Genomic DNA, 18,118 nt, shown 5'->3' with positions numbered 1-18,118 from the left:
ATTACCTCAGCCTTCATCTACCTCACCGCCTCAGCAAGGCTATAATGCTGTCATCACCTCATATTCCCGCGCTTTTCTGCCTACATTGCTATCGGTATCCGACCACCTCAGCTATCTCCATGGAGACGGCTCTGCAGCTCGGCCCTCACAGGACTGCACGTTTTGACTCCGATAAAATGGCGCCGAACTCGGCTATAAAGTAAACAAGTCACCTGACGACTCTTCCCATCATTCCTTGCTGCACCGCCTTCTTTTCTCCACAGTGTGACGTTTCCGATTCCGCGGAGCACGGCGGGAGTTGTAGTGAGCCGAGGCCATAAGACAACAACAGAGGTGAGGAGGCGCGGACACCGGAGCGGAGGAGGCCGGGGCGGTATGTCCACAGCCGGCACCGAGCGTGAGGGGAGGACGGCTGTGTGTATAGAGAGGGGGGTGAAGAGGACGGCTGTGTGTATAGAGAGGGGGGGGAGAAGAGGACAGCTGTGTGTATAGAGAGGGGGGAGAAGAGGACGGCTGTGTGTATAGAGAGGGGGGAGAAGAGGACGGCTGTGTGTATAGAGAGGGGGGAGAAGAGGACGGCTGTGTGTATAGAGAGGGGGGGGAGAAGAGGACAGCTGTGTGTATAGAGAGGGGGGAGAAGAGGACGGCTGTGTGTATAGAGAGGGGGGAGAAGAGGACGGCTGTGTGTATAGAGAGGGGGGTGAAGAGGACGGCTGTGTGTATAGAGAGGGGGGAGAAGAGGACGGCTGTGTGTATAGAGAGGGGGGAGAAGAGGACGGCTGTGTGTATAGAGAGGGGGGGGAGAAGAGGACAGCTGTGTGTATAGAGAGGGGGGAGAAGAGGACGGCTGTGTGTATAGAGAGGGGGGAGAAGAGGACGGCTGTGTGTATAGAGAGGGGGGTGAAGAGGACGGCTGTGTGTATAGAGAGGGGGGTGAAGAGGACGGCTGTGTGTATAGAGAGGGGGGAGAAGAGGACGGCTGTGTGTATAGAGAGGGGGGAGAAGAGGACGGCTGTGTGTATAGAGAGGGGGGGAGAAGAGGACAGCTGTGTGTATAGAGAGGGGGGAGAAGAGGACGGCTGTGTGTATAGAGACGGGGGAGAAGAGGACGGCTGTGTGTATAGAGAGGGGGGAGAAGAGGACGGCTGTGTGTATAGAGAGGGGGGGGAGAAGAGGACAGCTGTGTGTATAGAGAGGGGGGAGAAGAGGACGGCTGTGTGTATAGAGAGGGGGGAGAAGAGGACGGCTGTGTGTATAGAGAGGGGGGAGAAGAGGACGGCTGTGTGTATAGAGAGGGGGGGGAGAAGAGGACGGCTGTGTGTATAGAGAGGGGGGAGAAGAGGACGGCTGTGTGTATAGAGAGGGGGGTGAAGAGGACGGCTGTGTGTATAGAGAGGGGGGAGAAGAGGACGGCTGTGTGTATAGAGAGGGGGGAGAAGAGGACAGCTGTGTGTATAGAGAGGGGGGTGAAGAGGACGGCTGTGTGTATAGAGAGGGGGGAGAAGAGGACGGCTGTGTGTATAGAGAGGGGGGAGAAGAGGACGGCTGTGTGTATAGAGAGGGGGGGGAGAAGAGGACGGCTGTGTGTATAGAGAGGGGGGGGAGAAGAGGACGGCTGTGTGTATAGAGAGGGGGGGGAGAAGAGGACGGCTGTGTGTATAGAGAGGGGGGGGAGAAGAGGACGGCTGTGTGTATAGAGAGGGGGGGGAGAAGAGGACGGCTGTGTGTATAGAGAGGGGGGGGAGAAGAGGACGGCTGTGTGTATAGAGAGGGGGGGAGAAGCGGACGGCTGTGTGTATAGAGGGGGAGAGAAGAGGACGGCTGTGTGTATAGAGAGGGGGGGGGAGAAGAGGACGGCTGTGTGTATAGAGAGGGGGGGGGGAGAAGAGGACGGCTGTGTGTATAGAGAGGGGGGGGGAGAAGAGGACGGCTGTGTGTATAGAGAGGGGGGGGGAGAAGAGGACGGCTGTGTGTATAGAGAGGGGGGGGAGAAGAGGACGGCTGTGTGTATAGAGAGGGGGGGGGGAGAAGAGGACGGCTGTGTGTATAGAGAGGGGGGTGAAGAGGACGGCTGTGTGTATAGAGAGGGGGGGGAGAAGAGGACGGCTGTGTGTATAGAGAGGGGGGTGAAGAGGACGGCTGTGTGTATAGAGAGGGGGGGGGAGAAGAGGACGGCTGTGTGTATAGAGAGGGGGGGGGAGAAGAGGACGGCTGTGTGTATAGAGAGGGGGGGAGAGAAGAGGACGGCTGTGTGTATAGAGAGGGGGGGAGAGAAGAGGACGGCTGTGTGTATAGAGGGGGAGCGCAGCTCTGGCTGCAGTAGTGGGGCCGGTGCAGGGTTGGGGGTGCAGCGTTTGCTGCAGTATAGGGGCCGGTGCAGGGTTGGGGGAGCGCAGCTCTGGGTGCAGTATAGGGGCCGGTGCAGGGTTGGGGGTGCAGCTCTGGCTGCAGTAGTGGGGCCGGTGCAGGGTTGGGGGTGCAGCTCTGGCTGCAGTATAGGGGCCGGTGCAGGGTTGGGGGAGCGCAGCTCTGGGTGCAGTATAGGGGCCGGTGCAGGGTTGGGGGTGCAGCTCTGGCTGCAGTAGTGGGGCCGGTGCAGGGTTGGGGGTGCAGCTCTGGCTGCAGTGTACGGGCCGGTGCAGGGTTGGGGGGAGCGCAGCTCTGGCTGCAGTAGTGGGGCCGGTGCAGGGTTGGGGTTGCAGCGTTTGCTGCAGTATAGGGGCCGGTGCAGGGTTCGGGGGAGCGCAGCTCTGGCTGCAGTGTAGGGGCCGGTGCAGGGTTCGGGGGGAGCGCAGCTCTGGCTGCAGTGTAGGGGCCGGTGCAGGGTTGGGGGTGCAGCTCTGGCTGCAGTATAGGGGCCGGTGCAGGGTTGGGGGTGCAGCTCTGGCTGCAGTGTATGGGCCGGTGCAGGGTTGGGGGAGCGCAGCTCTGGCTGCAGCTCCTGTACACTACATGCAGGTTGCACTTTCCATGACTCGCCAGGTCCTGGGTTACATGTGGAAAGTTTACACATACCCAGCATTCCCTGGAGTGTAACCCTTTCCTGTCTGTGACCTGGAGGGGGGCAGTGATGTTTACTGCGATCTCTCCCCATGTGTTGCAATGATGGGGCCCGGCCGGGCGGGTTGCGCTTTGTCCTGGGTGTCTGCTCCCGCCCCCCTCCTGCCTCGTAGTTCACCCGGGGACTGTTTGTTGCAGACATAGCCCACCGTCCCTGTCCTCTCGGGGGTCTTGTGATAACTCTCCTGGATTGTCGGCTCAGTAACCCCTTGTGTGCTGCAGCCGCTGCTCCGTCCACGTGCTGCTGTGTCCACTCTCCTGCAGGTGACACGACGCGCTCCCCTGTGGTTTGGGGGTGAGTGACTGATGTGGGGTTATATGTGGGGGTGCTGTGCACCCTGTCCTGGGGTGGGATGTACATGGAGACCCTGCTGATGGCTTTTTGCCTGGGCTTGATTGAGTCTGATGGGTGTCGTAGTCTCTGTAACCTTGAGGCGTCTTTCTTTGTCCGCCGGGATCACAGCTGCCGTACACGAGCGCGGACACATTCCAGTGTTATACGGGGTAGAACATTTACCAGCCGCTCCTCCTTCCTTCCACCCTGAGAAGACGCTCACATAGACTTGATAGAGATCAGATTCTTCTAAAACATCTGTCGCCCGGCAGCTTTTAGATGAACATTTCCTCCAGGTCAGCCATAATCCCGCTTCGGACGATGGCGGCTTTTACCCGGACTCCTAGAGAGGTAGCCACGTCCAAAAAAGAAAGGATCGGTCACGTCTTTCCCATACATTAGCCCCACAATCATTTCTGATGACATGTGACCATGTCTGTTGTCCACCATCTTTCTTCTATTGTTAGTGAATTGACTGACCCCAATATTCCGGATTATTGCCCTTGTTGGGGGTGGGTCATGCCTCCTCTGAGGCGGCCATGTTTGTGTCCTATCACTGACGCCGCTCGTCTCCCGTCTTCCCGTAGATGGATGGTGGTCCCGCATCCGTCCTCTGAGCTGCTTCTTGAGAATTCGGGTAAGCCTCCTTGTACTTCACCATGAGGCCTTCTCTCACTATTGTTAAACCTTATTCTGTGGACACACTAGACCATTCGTCACGTGTAGAAAAACTACAACTCCCATGGTGCATTGCCTCCCGTTGCAGCATGGTGAACTTTCCATCCCTTGTTCCGCAGGTTAACGCGCGTTTCGGCTGCTCTAGGACCACAGATTCCCCGGGATCCCGGTGAGTTTCCTTCCTAGCTTCCTCCACATTGTTGTCTTTTATTTTTCCTCACCTTTGATGCCATTTCTACCACAGGACCGTCAAGATGTTGCGTAAGACTGTATTTGAGATGGTGGCCAGGGGAGCGCTGAACCCCCCTCTTCGTCCATCCTCCATGTTGCTGCGATCAGGCTCCACGTCTGCCACAGATGGGAACTACATGGAGCAGGCAAGAGAGCGCTCCAAGACTGTCACCTCCTTCTACAATCAGGCCGGCATCGACATGGCGTCCGAGAAGGTGAGGGGACGGGCGCCCGCTCGCTGACCATGGGGTGAGTCCTATACATCTGACTTGTTGTTTGCCCCCCGTCTGCAGCCCTCTGTACGTCTCACCCCCACGACTATGCTGTACTCGGGACGGTCACAGGACGGCAGCCACATTCTGGTAAGACCCCCTCGTCAGAGATCCTTGCATAGGACTGCAGGTATCACGCACAGATGTAGTCATTACCTCTTTACTGTCCCTCATAGAAAAGTGCCCGATATCTGCACAAGGAGCTGCCCGTCCGCATCGCTCACCGGATCAAGGGTTTCCGCAACCTCCCGTTCATCATCGGCTGTAACCCCATCATCCTCCACGTGGTGGGTACCCTGATGGTAATCTGCCTCCCCCCATCTCTGGGCTCAATGTCTAATGTCCTCTCTCCATCTTTCAGCATGAGCTTTACATTCGTGCCTTCCAAAAGCTGAGCGAATTCCCTGCGGTAAGTCTCCGGTCCAATGCCACAAGCCACGTCCGGCCACGTGCTTCACACTCACTCTTTCACTGTCTTTCCATCTTGTGTGGCAGATCACAGACCACGAGATGGAGATTCGGTACTGCAAGCTCCTGCGACAGCTGCTCGATGACCACAAGGACATCGTCACTCACCTGGCGGAGGGCATGAGGGAAAGCCGGAGGCACATTCAGGTAGGAGCGGATAAACTGGGGTATGGGGGGAGATGATGGATGAAACCTCGAGAGGAAGGTGCATGAGAGGACACTAGGACCCAAAAACATGGAGGGGGGGGAGAACCAGAACCTCTGACCAATATTCAGTGACACACCCGCCTCTTGTATGTGCTCCTGCAGGATGAGCAAGTGATCCGCAGCTTTTTGGATAAAACGCTAACATCGCGACTGGGTATAAGAATGCTGGCGACCCACCACCTGTCCCTGCACGAGGAGCGGGTACGTACACGTCTACATCACAGAACTATAGGAAATAAAGAGAAAGCGTCACCGCATTGCTGCCCCCGGAGAGTAAAGCGGGGGGACGGCACTGCTGAGACTTCAGCTCTACTGCAGCAGAATAGTGAGTGCAGCTCTGGGGTATAATACAGGAGGTAACTCAGGATCAGTAATGTATGTACACAGTGACTGCACCAGCAGAATAGTGAGTGCAGCTCTGGAGTATAATACAGGAGGTAACTCAGGATCAGTAATGTATGTACACAGTGACTGCACCAGCAGAATAGTGAGCACAGCTCTGGAGTATAATACAGGATGTAACTCAGGATCAGTAATGTAATGTATGTACACAGTGACTGCACCAGCAGAATAGTGAGTGCAGCTCTGGAGTATAATACAGGAGGTAACTCAGGATCAGTAATGTATGTACACAGTGACTGCACCAGCAGAATAGTGAGTGCAGCTCTGGAGTATAATACAGGAGGTAACTCAGGATCAGTAATGTAATGTATGTACACAGTGACTGCACCAGCAGAATAGTGAGTGCAGCTCTGGAGTATAATACAGGAGGTAACTCAGGATCAGTAATGTAATGTATGTACACAGTGACTGCACCAGCAGAATAGTGAGTGCAGCTCTGGAGTATAATACAGGAGGTAACTCAGGATCAGTAATGTAATGTACAGGGGTTGGACAAAATAATGGAAACACCTAACGTTTTGGCATCATAATCTTCGAACATGTTATAAACATACAAACTGTGACATATGTTAATGTTTTGCAGTTGATTTTTTTTTGTGATGTGTATGTAAATTAACTGTTTTGCATAATTGTAAGAGCATTCATGAGAACCTGATACAATGGCAGACCTCTCGATTTTCAAAGAGGCCAAATTCTTGTTGCTCGTATGGCAGGCGCCAGCGTAACAGAAAGTGCCCGGATGCTCGGCGTGTCAGAGGTCCTGTCTCCAAAGTAATGACTGCGTTTGAAAGAGAAGGAGAAACGTCCGCACAAAGCGCAGTCCGTCCGAAAGTCGAAGGTGACTGAGAGACTCTAAAGCGAATTGTGAGAGAGCATCGCAAGACCACGGCTCCAAAAATCACTGCTGCGCTCAATCAACACCTACACAACCCAGTTTCCACAAAATCTGTTCTTCGGGAGCTGCACAAATCTGGATTCCACGGAAGAGCTGCAATTAGAGAACCGCTGCTCTCAATGACAAATGTGTCCAAGCGTTTAGTGGTGTAGAAACCTCCAGAATTGGTCCCTCGAGCAGTGGAAACATGGGATGTTCTCAGACCAATCATCGTTTACCCTTTTTCCGACCTCCGGCCAAGTGTACGTGTGGAGACAGCCGAAAGAAGCCTTCCATCCAGACTGCCTTCTCCCAACCGTAAAACATGACGGAGGATCTGTGATGATCTGGGGCGCTATTTCGTGGAGATCCGCCAGCCAATGGTATCCCTTCATGGAAGAATTAACAGCTGAGATTATTCAGGCATTTTGGGCGACAAAGCGCATCCCATGGTTCAAGCACTGTTCCTGGAGGGGAACGCCATCTTTCAGGATGATCATGCACCAATTCATACAGCTGGAATCGCTACAACATGGCACGAGGAACATTCTAATGACGTTGAGCGTCTCATCCGGCCCCACAATCCCCAGACCTCAACATTATTGAGCATTTATGGTCCATTTTAGAGATTCAAGTTAGACGTCGATTTAGGCCACCATCGTCACTCAAAGAACTGGAAGGTGTTTTAACTGCAGAATGGGCTAAAATTCCTTTAGAAACAATTCACACCTTGTATGAATCCATACCTCGGAGAATTGAGCTGTAATCGCCGCAAAAGGTGGACCTACACCATATTACACTAACTTTTGTTCAAGTTTCCATTATTTTGTCCAACCCCTGTATGTACACAGTGACTGCACCAGCAGAATAGTGAGTGCAGCTCTGGAGTATAATACAGGAGGTAACTCAGGATCAGTAATGTATGTCCACAGTGACTGCACCAGCAGAATAGTGAGTGCAGCTCTGGAGTATAATACAGGAGGTAACTCAGGATCAGTAATGTAATGTATGTACACAGTGACTGCACCAGCAGAATAGTGAGTGCAGCTCTGGAGTATAATACAGGAGGTAACTCAGGATCAGTAATGTATGTACACAGTGACTGCACCAGCAGAATAGTGAGTGCAGCTCTGGAGTATAATACAGGAGGTAACTCAGGATCAGTAATGTATGTACACAGTGACTGCACCAGCAGAATAATGAGTGCAGCTCTGGAGTGTGCTACATAACTTATCCTGAATCTTTTTTTCTTTTTCGCTCTATTGGAGACCCAGACAATTGGGTGTATAGGCTATGCCTCCGGAGGCCGCACAAAGTACTACACTTAAAAGTGTTAGGCCCCTCCCCTTCTGCCTATACACCCCCCGTGCTCCCACGGGCTCCTCAGTTTTTTGCTTTGTGCGAAGGAGGTCAGACACACACAGCACAGCTCCACAGATTAGTCAGCAGCAGCTGCTGACTATGTCGGATGGAAGAAACGTGGGCCCATATAGGGCCCCCAGCATGCTCCCTTCTCACCCCACTCTTGTCGGCGGTGTTGTTAAGGTTGAGGTATCCATTGCGGGTACGGAGGCTGGAGCCCACATGCTGCTTTCCTTCCCCATCCCCCTCTGGGCTCTGGGTGAAGTGGGATCTTATCGGTCTCCAGGCACTGAGACCGTGCTCCATCCACAACTCCTGTGGAGCCTAATGGATAGGAGCCGAGTATCGTTCAGGGACATGGCCCTGCATCTTGGAGGTACTCTGTATCCCTGTGGGGACCGCGCACGGCATCACCTCAGCTTTGCTGGGTGTGCTAGTGCACCGGGGACCGCGGCGCTGACCGGGTCTATATGTGCCATTACACACTCAGCGTCGCTGAGTGTGTTTATATGTAAGGGCTACCGCACTAACCGCCGCTGCCATGGGACACTGCGGCGCGGCTGGGACTTGTAGTTCGCCGGGGACTTTCACGCCGGCCGCGCTTTTACGGCGGCCGCGTTTATTACTAGAGTCCCCGGCTTCCTTGCGGCCTAGTTTACTTTTCTCCCGCCCTCAGCCCTGACAGGCAGGGGGAAGGGCGGGACGCTGCAGAGCGAGCAGCACTGAGGGCTGGAGTATGATTTACATGCTCCACTCCCCTCACTATGCACAGTATGAGCACCAGTTCGCGCTCTTTCTCGGCCACGCCCACAGCTCCCTCATCTCGTCAGGACGCCGCAGCCATTCCTGTCAGCTCCACCGACGCTGCAGAAGAGGGACAAGTCCTGGGAGACCCAGACACGGTCTCTGGTGGCCTCACAACCGCTTTAGGCGGCTGGTAAGCAGCACCTGTTGGTGCTAGCCCCATGGTGCTGTAGTGTATTGGTACATTATTTGTGTATCATATATACTTTACACTGTATGAGCACAGTGCATTCTGGCTATATACCCTTTTGTGTAACTCAAGGAAAACTATAGCATGGCGCCCACAAAAGGCAGGGGTGCCAAAACACAGGCTTATTATGCTGCCTGCGCCGCTTGTAAGACCCCACTACCGGCAGGTTCCACTGACCCTCATTGTGTGCAGTGTTCGACCCCTGTGCCACTTCTTCAGCCGGAGCCTATGCTAAGAGGGGCCCAGGGGGAGACCCTACCTGTTGACACTGTCCAGGTGACGGGGACTGAGTTTGCTAAACTCTCTGAGACTATGGCTAAGATACTAGAAGCCTTGCAGTCCAGGCCGGTATCTCAGCAACGGGACCCTGTTGAATCGTTGTTCCCGGGCCCCCCTCAGTTGGACCAACAATGTCCTCCCGGGGTATCTCCTACATCCCAGTCTGAGGGTTCTGACTTAGACCCCAGCCCCAGATTGACTAAGCGGGCTCGCTTAGAATTTCCCTCGACATCATATTGTTTAGGGTCTCAGCGGGGGGATTCTCTGGTTGATGATGCGGAAACAGCTGACCAGGATTCTGATCCTGGGAGCGCTCTCAATCTTGATACTCCTGACGGGGACGCCATAGTGAACGATCTTATTGCGTCCATCCATCAGTTGCTGGATATTTCTCCCTCAGCCCCTCCGGCGGAGGAGTCGGCTTCTCAGCAGGAGAAATTTCGTTTCAGGTTTCCCAAGCGTACACGGAGTATGTTTCTGGACCACTCTGATTTCAGAGAGGCAATCCAGAATCACCATGCTTGTCCAGATAAGCGTTTTTCTAAGCGCCTTAAGGATACACGTTATCCTTTCCCCCCGGACGTGGTTAAAGGTTGGACTCAATGTCCCAAAGTGGATCCTCCAATCTCCAGACTGGCGGCTAGATCCATACTTGCAGTGGAAGGTGGGGCCTCGCTCAAAGATGCCACTGACAGGCAGATGGAGCTCTGGTTGAAATCCATCTATGAAGCTATCGGAGCTTCTTTTGCCCCAGCATTCGCAGCCGTATGGGCGCTGCAAGCTATCTCAGCAGGTCAAGCGCAAATTGAAGCAGCCACTTGCACGGCCGCGCCACAAGTGGCATCCATTACCACCCAGACCTCGGCAATTGCGTCTTACGCTATTAATGCTGTCCTGGACTCTGTGAGCCGTACGGCGGTGGCGACCGCCAATTCGGTGGTACTCCGCAGGGCCTTGTGGCTACGGGAATGGAAGGCAGATTCTGCTTCCAAAAAGCGCTTACCAGTTTGCCAATTTCTGGCGACAGGCTGTTTGGCGAGCGTCTGGATGAAATCATCAAACAATCCAAGGGAAAGGATACATCCTTACCCCAGCCCAAACCGAACATACCCCAACAGAGGAGAGGGCAGGCGAGGTTTCGGTCCTTTCGGGGCGCGGGCAGGTCCCAATTCTCCTCGTCCAAAAGGTCTCAGAAAGAACAAAGGAACTCTGATGCATGGCGGTCTAAGTCACGTCCTAAAAAGAACATTGGAGGCACCGCTAACAAGGCGGCTTCCTCATGACTTTCGACCTCCTCTAGTAGCATCCTCGGTCGGTGGCAGGCTCTCCCGCTTTTGCGACGCCTGGCTGCCACAAATAAAAGACCGCTGGGTGAGAGACATTCTGTCTCACGGTTACAAGATAGAGTTCATCTCTCGTCCCCCGACTCGATTCTTCAGGTCTTCTCCGCCTCCCGAGAGAGCCGAGGCTCTTCTGCAGGCGCTGGGCACTCTGAAGGCAGAAGGAGTGGTGGTCCCTGTTCCTCTTCATCAACAGGGCCACGGTTTTTACTCCAACTTGTTTGTGGTCCCAAAGAAGGACGGGTCTTTCCGTCCTGTCCTAGACCTGAAACTTCTCAACAAACACGTAAAGACCAGGCGGTTCCGGATGGAATCCCTTCGCTCCATCATCGCCTCAATGTCCCAAGGAGATTTCCTTGCATCGATCGATATCAAAGATGCTTATCTCCACGTTCCGATTGCCCCAGAGCACCAGCGCTTCTTGCGCTTCGCCATAGGAAACGAACACCTGCAGTTCGTGGCACTGCCGTTCGGCCTGGCAACAGCCCCACGGGTTTTCACCAAGGTTATGGCTACTGTAGTAGCGGTCCTCCATTCTCAGGGTCACTCGGTGATCCCGTACTTGGACGATCTGTTGATCAAGGCACCCTCTCAAGAGGCATGCCAACACAGCCTCGACGCTACCCTGGAGACTCTCCAGAGTTTCGGGTGGATCATCAATTTTCCAAAGTCAAATCTGACACCGGCCCAATCGCTCACATACCTTGGCATGGAGTTTCATACCCTCTCAGCGATAGTGAAGCTTCGCTGATCAAGCAGCGGTCACTACAGACAGGGGTACAATCTCTCCTTCAAGGCCAGTCACACCCCTTGAGGCGCCTCATGCACTTCCTGGGGAAGATGGTGGCAGCAATGGAAGCAGTCCCTTTCGCGCAGTTTCACCTGCGTCCCCTTCAATGGGACATCCTACGCAAATGGGACAGGAAGCCGACGTCCCTCGACAGGACCGTCTCCCTCTCTCAGGCGACCAAAGCTTCCCTTCGGTGGTGGCTTCTTCCCACTTCATTATCGAAGGGGAAATCCTTCCTACCCCCATCCTGGGAGGTGGTCACGACGGACGCGAGTCTGTCAGGGTGGGGAGCGGTTTTTCTCCACCACAGGGCTCAGGGTACGTGGACCCAGCAAGAGTCCTCGCTTCAGATCAATGTTCTGGAAATTCGGGCAGTGTATCTTGCCCTGAAAGCGTTCCAGCAGTGGCTGGAAGGCAAGCAGATCCGAATTCAGTCGGACAATTCCACAGCGGTGGCATACATCAACCACCAAGGCGGCACACGCAGTCGACAAGCCTTCCAGGAAGTCCGGCGGATTTTGATGTGGGTTGAAGCCACGGCCTCCACCATATCCGCAGTTCACATCCCAGGCGTGGAAAACTGGGAAGCAGATTATCTCAGTCGCCAGGGCATGGACGCAGGGGAATGGTCCCTTCACCCGGACGTGTTTCAGGAGATCTGTTGCCGCTGGGGGGTGCCGGACGTCGACCTCATGGCGTCCCGGCACAACAACAAGGTCCCGACATTCATGGCACGGTCTCAAGATCACAGAGCTCTGGCGGCAGACGCCTTAGTTCAGGATTGGTCGCAGTTTCAACTCCCTTATGTGTTTCCTCCTCTGGCACTGTTGCCCAGAGTGTTACGCAAGATCAGGGCCGACTGCCGCCGCGCCATCCTCGTCGCTCCAGACTGGCCGAGGAGGTCGTGGTACCCGGATCTGTGGCATCTCACGGTCGGCCAACCGTGGGCACTACCAGACCGACCAGACTTGCTGTCTCAAGGGCCGTTTTTCCATCTGAATTCTGCGGCCCTCAACCTGACTGCGTGGCCATTGAGTCCTGGATCCTAGCGTCTTCAGGGTTATCTCAAAAAGTCATTGCCACTATGAGACAGGCTAGGAAACCAACGTCCGCCAAGATCTACCACAGGACGTGGAAAATATTCCTGTCGTGGTGCTCTGCTCAGGGTTTTTCTCCCTGGCACTTTGCCTTGCCCACTTTTCTGTCCTTCCTTCAATCTGGACTGGAAAAGGGTTTGTCGCTCGGTTCCCTTAAGGGACAAGTTTCAGCGCTCTCTGTGTTTTTCCAGAAGCGCCTAGCTAGACTTCCACAGGTACGCACGTTCCTGCAGGGAGTTTGTCACATCGTTCCACCTTACAAGCGGCCGTTAGAACCCTGGGATCTAAACAGGGTGCTGATGGTTCTTCAGAAACCACCATTCGAGCCAATGAGAGATATCTCTCTCTCACGACTTTCGCAGAAAGTGGTTTTTCTAGTAGCAGTCACTTCTCTTCGGAGAGTGTCTGAGCTAGCAGCGTTGTCGTGCAAAGCCCCTTTTCTGGTTTTTCACCAGGACAAGGTGGTTCTACGTCCGGTTCCGGAATTTCTCCCTAAGGTGGTATCCCCCTTTCATCTCAATCAGGATATTTCCTTACCCTCTTTTTATCCTCATCCAGTTCACCAATGTGAAAAGGATTTGCACTTGTTAGATCTGGTGAGAGCACTCAGACTCTACATTTCTCGTACGGCGCCCCTGCGCCGCTCGGATGCACTCTTTGTCCTTGTCGCTGGCCAGCGTAAAGGGTCACAGGCTTCCAAATCAACCCTGGCTCGGTGGATCAAGGAGCCAATTATCGAAGCTTTACCGTTCGGCTGGGCTTCCGGTTCCCTCAGGGCTGAAGGCCCATTCTACCAGAGCCGTGGGAGCGTCCTGGGCTTTGAGGCACCAGGCTACGGCTCAGCAGGTGTGTCAGGCGGCTACCTGGTCGAGCCTGCACACTTTCACGAAACACTATCAGGTGCATACCTATGCTTCGGCAGATGTCAGCCTAGGTAGGCGAGTCCTTCAGGCGGCGGTTGCCCACCTGTAGGAAAGGGCCGTTTTACGGCTCTCTTACGAGGTATTATTTTACCCACCCAGGGACTGCTTTTGGACGTCCCAATTGTCTGGGTCTCCCAATAGAGCTAAAAAGAAGAAGGGAATTTTGTTTACTTACCGTAAATTCCTTTTCTTCTAGCTCTAATTGGGAGACCCAGCACCCGCCCCTGTTTTTTGTGTACACATGTTGTTCATGTTGAATGGTTTCAGTTCTCCGAGTTTTCCTTCGGATTGAAGTTACTTTAAACCAGTTTATAATTATTTTTCCTCCTTCTTGCTTTTGCACCAAAACTGAGGAGCCCGTGGGAGCACGGGGGGTGTATAGGCAGAAGGGGAGGGGCCTAACACTTTTAAGTGTAGTACTTTGTGCGGCCTCCGGAGGCATAGCTATACACCCAATTGTCTGGGTCTCCCAATTAGAGCTAGAAGAAAAGGAATTTACGGTAAGTAAACAAAATTCCCTTCTTTATTATACTTCAGAGCTGCACTCAGTATTCTGTTGCAGTAGGAAAAAAAAAAAACTTGATTTCATCAGTGATTATTTCTTTGATATTTGAGCAGAATTCTCAATGGTGTTTGTTTTTTTCCTTTTCTGCAGCCGGATTTCGTTGGTATAATCTGCACCCGATTATCACCCAAGAAGATAATTGAGAAGTGGGTGGATTTTGCCCGGTAAGATCTGTGATTTGTTCTTTGCTATTTCAGACTTTTTCATTTTTTTTTTTTTCTTTAAATATATTCTAATTTCTAATGTTTCTCCTTCCAGCCGCCTCTGTGAACACAAATACGGGAATGCCCCACGGGTGCGAATAAACGGTCACGTGGCCGCCCGCTTCCCGTTCATTCCGATGCCCTTGGATTATATCCTCCCAGAACTGCTGAAGAACTCTATGCGGTATGTGGCCCTGCGCTGTGTATGGTACATGGCCCTGCGCTGTGCGTCACTCTGACTGCGGCATCTGTTATCAGCGTCGGTCTCTTTGTGCTCCATGATGGACGGTCTTTGGGCTGATAACACCCATGCAGGAGACAGATTGTGACCCATATGGTCTCCGGGTGTAACTGCTCAGATCAGCGTCTTAACCCTCCGTATGCCGCTGTCAAGAGCAACATCTGCAAACTAACTACTGCCCACTGCGGCTTCTGTCCTGGTGTTTTGACAACAGCGTAGGCATATCAGCTGCTTGTTTCCAGAGGCAACACGCAACGCTGAGGTTGGGGGGCTGGCTGCGTCCTTGACGCTGAGGTTGGGGGGCTGGCTGCGTCCTTGACGCTGAGGTTGGGGGGCTGGCTGCGTCCTTGACGCTGAGGTTGGGGGGCTGGCTGCGTCCTTGACGCTGAGGTTGGGGGGCTGGCTGCGTCCTTGACGCTGAGGTTGGGGGGCTGGCTGCGTCCTTGACGCTGAGGTTGGGGGGCTGGCTGCGTCCTTGACGCTGAGGTTGGGGGGCTGGCTGCGTCCTTGACGCTGAGGTTGGGGGGCTGGCTGCGTCCTTGACGCTGAGGTTGGGGGGCTGGCTGCGTCCTTGACGCTGAGGTTGGGGGGCTGGCTGCGTCCTTGACGCTGAGGTTGGGGGGCTGGCTGCGTCCTTGACGCTGAGGTTGGGGGGCTGGCTGCGTCCTTGACGCTGAGGCCGGGAGCTGAGCTCAGAACACCAGGACCGAAGCAGCAGGGAGGAGCCGGCACCGGAGCGGTGTGCATCTGATGAGTTTATGGTGTTTTTACATCTATAGTTTGTCTATAATTGATTTTCTCTGCGGTCAGGGCCACCATGGAGTGTCACATTGAGACTCCCTACAACGTCCCGGACATCTCCATCACCATCGCTAATAATGACATTGACCTGATCATCCGGTGAGTTGTGACCCTCCGCGAGGCTTCTTCTTTTGAGGCGTGTATTACGGCTGACGGCCCGTGTGCGTTTCCCCCCCGCAGGATCTCGGACAGAGGTGGCGGCATTTCTCACGAGCACTTGGAGAAGGTTATGAATTACCACTTCACCACCGCGGAGGCCAGCAACCAGGACCCCAGAATCAACCCTCTTTTTGGGAACATGATCGAAATGGGGAACAGCGCCCATTCTGTACAGATGCACGGGTAAGAGGCGCTAACTGCAACCTTAACTACTGATTGGAGCGTGTGGGATCCAGTCCTGTCGTAAGAAAACATTAAACCGGTGACGGGGGAGGTGGGAGGGTTTAATCCGTACCAAATGATGGGGTAAATTTCCCCCAAAATTGATTCTCTAAACTCCAGCCGAAGTAACAGGAGGAAGGGTGACTTACTCCTCGAGTACAAAGAGTTAAGACTGAAATTGGTGGAGTATAAAGATGTGTTCTCCAGACTTACCCCTGTCTCCTCTCCCGTTCCAGGTTCGGTTTCGGCCTCCCCACGTCCCGTGCGTACGCGGAGTACCTGGGCGGCTCGCTCTGCATCCAGTCTCTGCAGGGCATCGGCACGGACGTGTACCTCCGCATCAGGCACATTGACGGGAAGGAGGAGAGCTTCCGTATATAGTGGCGGGCTACGCGGCAGGCCGGGCCTTTCCCTAGAGCTTCACCTCGGCAGATCAGTGGCTGGGATTTTACTGTTTTTACATTCACCTTGACTTAATTCTTCACGAAGACCCTCAGCCGAGACCTCGTGGACGTCTGGAGGCGCCAAAGCCAAAAAGCCTTTTGTGTCCTGAGGGTCCTCCTCACTGTCCTGTCCACGGAGGCTGTGGCCACTGATCTCGAATGGCCCTGCAATGCTGGAATCGCATCCTTGGGATGTTACTTGGAAAACCTAAGGATTGGAAAGTTACAATTAAGGGACCACAGACTCCACGTGCTTCACCCCCCCCCCCCCCCCCCCATGTTTGACATTGAGCGGATCTCTTGTGAATGGGATCCTTTGTCACAGTGGATCCTCCGGGAGCTTTTATGCGAGGTCATTGCTGCTAATGACCAGTAATGACTTTTCTCTTGTGGGATCCTTGCACCGCTCCGCAGGGCAGGGTCTCCTGCAGTGGACGTTGCGTGTCCGGTGCCGTGGCGCAGCAGTGTGTACAGTAACATATAGCACTTATTTCTTTATGCCAATTGCACTGGTGTCTGCTTTTTCAGTTACCAGAACCTGTCACCAAACGTTCCGATTCTCGTCCTTGGCCACGGGGGAGGATAATCGGAGTGTACATAGTGACACGTGTGGGGTTTTGGGTCCCGTGGCGTTTGTCATTGAGTGTCTCATTGTGCCGTACCTCTGGGTAGGGGAGAACTACAGCTGCACCGCTGGCTCCCGGTGATATCGGCGGGGGTCTTTGGACCCCGTATACTCGGTGCTCGCAGTGCCTCACCCCTGGACGCCCTCCTTACCGTTCTTTTCAGGAACATCTGAGCAATGTCTCCTGCGACAATCATATATCAACGGGGAAAGGTCGGACGAGACGCACGGGGATGACATGCACCTGTCGTGTGTGATGGGGGCGAGCTGAGTCCTCAGGGGCTGATCCTCCCCCCCCCCCCCCCCCCCCCCCACGCCGCGCAGTAATATAACGGTGGAGATTATTTTTCAGTGGAAAATGTTTTTGTTTTTTTGTTTTGTTTAATAAAATGAAAAAATTGCTCAGGCAAAGAACCAAAAATTCAGCGGCTTCTCAGTGTCCTGTACGCTATCGTATGAGACGGTCTGCAACAGGGTTTACTATACCATAATATTATCAATAGGAGCAGTATTATAGTAGTTTTATTCTTGTACATAGGGGGCAGTATTATAACTACTATAATACTGCCCCTATGTACAAGAATATAACTACTATAATACTGCCCCCTATGTACAAGAATATAACTACTATAATACTGCCCCCTATATACAAGAATATAACTACTATAATACTGCCCCTATGTACAGGAATATAACTACTATAATACTGCCCGCTATGTACAAGAATATAACTACTATAATACTGCCCCCTATGTACAAGAATATAACTACTATAATACTGCCCCCTATATACAAGAATATAACTACTATAATACTGCCCCTATGTACAGGAATATAACTACTATAATACTGCCCGCTATGTACAAGAATATAACTACTATAATACTGCCCCCTATGTACAAGAATATAACTACTATAATACTGCCCCCTATATACAAGAATATAACTACTATAATACTGCCCCTATGTACAGGAATATAACTACTATAATACTGCCCGCTATGTACAAGAATATAACTACTATAATGCTGCCCCTATGTACAAGAATATAACTACTATAATGCTGCCCCTATGTACAGGAATATAACTACTATAATACTGCCCCTATATACAAGAATATAACTACTGTAATACTGCCCCCTATGTACAAGAATATAACCACTATAATACTGCCCCTATGTACAAGAATATAACTACTATAATACTGCCCCTATGTACAAGAATATAACTACTATAATACTGCCACCTATGTACAAGAATATAACTACTATAATACAGCCCCTATATACAAGAATATAACTACTAGAATACTGCCCCTATGTACAAGAATATAACCACTATAATACTGCCCCTATGTACAAGAATATAACTACTATAATACTGCCCCTATGTACAAGAATATAACTACTATAATACTGCCACCTATGTACAAGAATATAACTACTATAATACAGCCCCTATATACAAGAATATAACTACTAGAATACTGCCCCTATGTACAAGAATATAGTAGTTATATTCTTGTACATGGAGAACAAAGGACAGATC

At 52.7% G+C, this 18,118-nt stretch overlaps 1 protein-coding gene across 6 annotated transcripts; it reads left to right on the top strand.

The window, feature by feature from the left end:
• Positions 1-252: 252 nt before the first annotated feature.
• BCKDK (branched chain keto acid dehydrogenase kinase) lies at positions 253-16,991 on the top strand. 6 transcript variants are annotated; one of them, XM_075318627.1, is made up of 14 exons: positions 253-333; positions 3,982-4,031; positions 4,192-4,241; positions 4,317-4,518; positions 4,597-4,665; positions 4,752-4,862; positions 4,937-4,984; positions 5,071-5,190; positions 5,353-5,451; positions 13,967-14,040; positions 14,135-14,263; positions 15,131-15,220; positions 15,302-15,463; positions 15,739-16,991. In XM_075318627.1, exons 4-14 carry the CDS (start codon positions 4,327-4,329, stop codon positions 15,881-15,883), a joined length of 1,239 nt encoding a protein of 412 aa, XP_075174742.1. In that variant the 5' UTR covers positions 253-333; positions 3,982-4,031; positions 4,192-4,241; positions 4,317-4,326; the 3' UTR covers positions 15,884-16,991. The 6 variants fall into 6 exon arrangements, with proteins under 6 accessions (XP_075174742.1, XP_075174747.1, XP_075174745.1 ...); XM_075318630.1 differs by having other exon boundaries at positions 292-373; XM_075318629.1 differs by lacking the exon at positions 253-333 and adding an exon at positions 3,194-3,324.
• Positions 16,992-18,118: the final 1,127 nt, after the last annotated feature.

The sequence above is a fragment of the Anomaloglossus baeobatrachus genome, chromosome 7, assembly GCF_048569485.1.
Source record: "Anomaloglossus baeobatrachus isolate aAnoBae1 chromosome 7, aAnoBae1.hap1, whole genome shotgun sequence".
NCBI lineage: Eukaryota > Metazoa > Chordata > Amphibia > Anura > Aromobatidae > Anomaloglossus > Anomaloglossus baeobatrachus.
The sequence above is the reverse complement of the archived record's forward strand: the minus strand, read 5'-3'. Positions and strand labels throughout refer to the sequence as shown.